The sequence below is a fragment of the Octopus bimaculoides genome, chromosome 20 (assembly GCF_001194135.2).
Source record: "Octopus bimaculoides isolate UCB-OBI-ISO-001 chromosome 20, ASM119413v2, whole genome shotgun sequence".
In the NCBI taxonomy this organism is placed as follows: Eukaryota; Metazoa; Mollusca; class Cephalopoda; order Octopoda; family Octopodidae; genus Octopus; species Octopus bimaculoides.
In genome coordinates this window covers 24322392-24325091 of record NC_069000.1, presented here as the reverse complement: position 1 = coordinate 24325091, position 2700 = coordinate 24322392, and the positions used below count along the sequence as shown (strand labels likewise).

The 2700-nt window shown below is 37.6% G+C and overlaps 1 protein-coding gene across 1 annotated transcript in view; it reads left to right on the top strand.

The window, feature by feature from the left end:
• LOC128250356 (zonadhesin-like) overlaps window positions 1-2700 on the top strand; it is a 129511-nt gene that overhangs the window by 47563 nt on the left and 79248 nt on the right. The window contains exon 2 of the mRNA XM_052975207.1: window positions 269-505. Coding sequence (XP_052831167.1) covers window positions 269-505 — 237 coding nt within the window. The remainder of the gene's footprint in view (window positions 1-268; window positions 506-2700) is intronic.

The following is a 2700-nucleotide window of genomic DNA, read 5'->3' as shown; positions in this document are numbered from 1 at the left end:
TATATATATATATATATTATGGTGATCTCCTATCCCATACTCGCTAGCATCTGTAGCTTGTATGATCTCTAACTTTGAGTTGAAATGCGTAAGATACATATGCATAAGATACAAATATATATTCAAGATAGTGCTCTAGTACGGCTACAGTCCAAACACTGAAACAAGTAAAAGAATAATAAATTAGCATTTCGCTTTTCTTATAAATGTTTTCTTTCAGTGTAACTAATCCGATAAATTCCAAAGTAACTTGTGTGCTCCTTTGCAGAAAAGAATGCCATCAGTAAAAAGAGAAATGTCGGAAGCACTAAAAATTACATTGAAACTGGATCGAAGAACGGCTATATCAATAAAGAATCTATTGATTATAAAGATAGCGACGTTGATAATAACATCAACGGATATACCAATGCTGAAGGTGACTCGTTTCAGAGTGTTAAACAACTGCAATCAGCAGTCCAACGAAAAGAACCTTTTATTGATGGCCCAATCATCCACAGATCAAGTAAGATTTGATTTCCTTTAATCTCCCTAAAATTATTGTTTTCTTTTGTAAGTTATTGTTTTGCTTTTCGCTTTGACTTTTCTAATCGTTATTTATTCTGCTGCAGCAAAACTTATTCCTTCTTGCAGTGTTTGTTGTTGTTGTTGACGCTTTTTCTCTGGCAGATGTTATACCGACACTACGCCAAAAGAGAGAGCCATATCAAATGGCCAAAGATGCTTTGGATCATTCCTTCTTCAACTTTCTAACACCATCCTTAGAATCCTTGCTTAACAAGGCTGTTTTTTGCAATAACCCCTTCTGATGGTAATTCCTAGCTTCTCAAGCCATGCATCCAGCCTTTCACTAACCGTTCGCAGTGCGCCAATTACAATCTGTACCACTTCTACGTGCCTGATTCTCCATAGTTTCTTGATTTCCCTCTTCAGCTTCTGATATTTCTCCACCTTCCCACTTTCCTTCTCATTCACCCTGTAGTTCCCTGTAGTAACATCCATAATAATTGCTTTGTTCTTCTTTTCTACTACAATTATTATTATTGTTACTATTATTAAGTCGGCGAGCTCACAGACTCGTTAGCACGCTGGGCGAAACGCTTAGCGGCATTTCGTCCTTCGTATGTTTTGAATTCAAATTCTACCGAGGCCGACTTCGCCTTTCGTCCTTTTGGAGGTCGATAGAATAAGCACCAATCAAGTACTGGGGTTGATGTAATCGACTAGACCCCTCCCCCAAAATTTCAAGCCTTGTACTTATAATAGAAAGGATTATTTTCATTATCATTGTTATCATCATCATCATCATCATCATCATCACAGCTACTACTACTGTGTGAAAGAGCAGCGCATGCCATCAAACTAACACTAGAATATAAATATACGAAGCCCAATATACCCATCATGTCTACCCGTCTGATAAGGATACACCAGACACATGCATCACAACTAAATGGGCGCAATATGGTGGTCTTATATCAAGATGAACAGCGCATGACCTTGCAGATGGAGCCCAGATAGGATTTTCTTCAGGTCGAGTAGCCTATCCCGTTCAAAAGTTCCCTGAATAAGGCGTATTTAAGGATGATGAACAAAACACCTATGTTCCCAAGAGTAAATTATTCAAACTCCTCCATTAGAAATTTTGAGCTCGGTGCTGCATGACAATTAATGAAAAATTATATACAGGAGCCGAACACAATACTAGAAACAATGTTTGCTGTATCTTGCTGAGAGGGATGAACTACTGTAAAATTACATCATGTGTGGATGCATATACCCGCTGTAGATAGCTAGATCACTGTATAATTAAACCAATGATCCGTTAGTTTTTCATCCATAAATACATACAGACGGTGGAGAATGTGACCGAAAGCTACAACGGTTCTCAATCTTAGACCAGTCTTTAGACAACAATAGGGCAGAAATTCAAGAGGAAGTAAAAATAATTTGGTCAAATCTTCCGCTAGAGAATATTCGTGTTCTACAATGCTCACTAGATTCTATTCATTTCATTTAGTCTCATGAAAAAAAAGTATCATGACGTTACAATCATTGCGTTTTGTTAGTCTGTAGCGGGCTAGATGTGATGTGCCATATCAATTCGATATGATGTAGCCCACTACTGAATGTAGCGTTTAGATGTAACACTTCAAGGTTCTCGCATCGGAGTAACCAGTAAACATCGAAGAATCAACACCAAGAAGGAAGAAATATTATTTACATATGTTTATTCGTTTGCCCGACAGGTAATTAAAGAGACTGTAGCAACTCTAGTGATAGTGACAAGAATAGCTTGTTGGTTAGTAGTTGATAGTTTAGAAGAAGGTTGTCTGTGAGTAGAGAGTGAAAGGGTAAGGAATGCATGGTGCTGACTAGAAAGGAAGAAAGGATAAAGGCGGTATCGTCTTCCTTGCGGCCGAAAGGCTCTCTTCGCATGTCGAATTTTTTATGGAATTTACCGAACGCCGTAAGGTAACAGCTGAGGTGCGCGCACACGCCTTCGAGTTAAAACGAAAGATTGCCAAAATGGCTAGGCTGTTGCCAAAATTTGTAAATTATATATATATTTTTTTCATTTTTATGATATAATTGCATTAATTAACATAGATTAAACTAATTGCAAATTAGCGGCGTCGTTGATAATTTTTTCCTTACCTCAATGATGCTGGTGATAAATATTAAAACTCCCTTATAGAA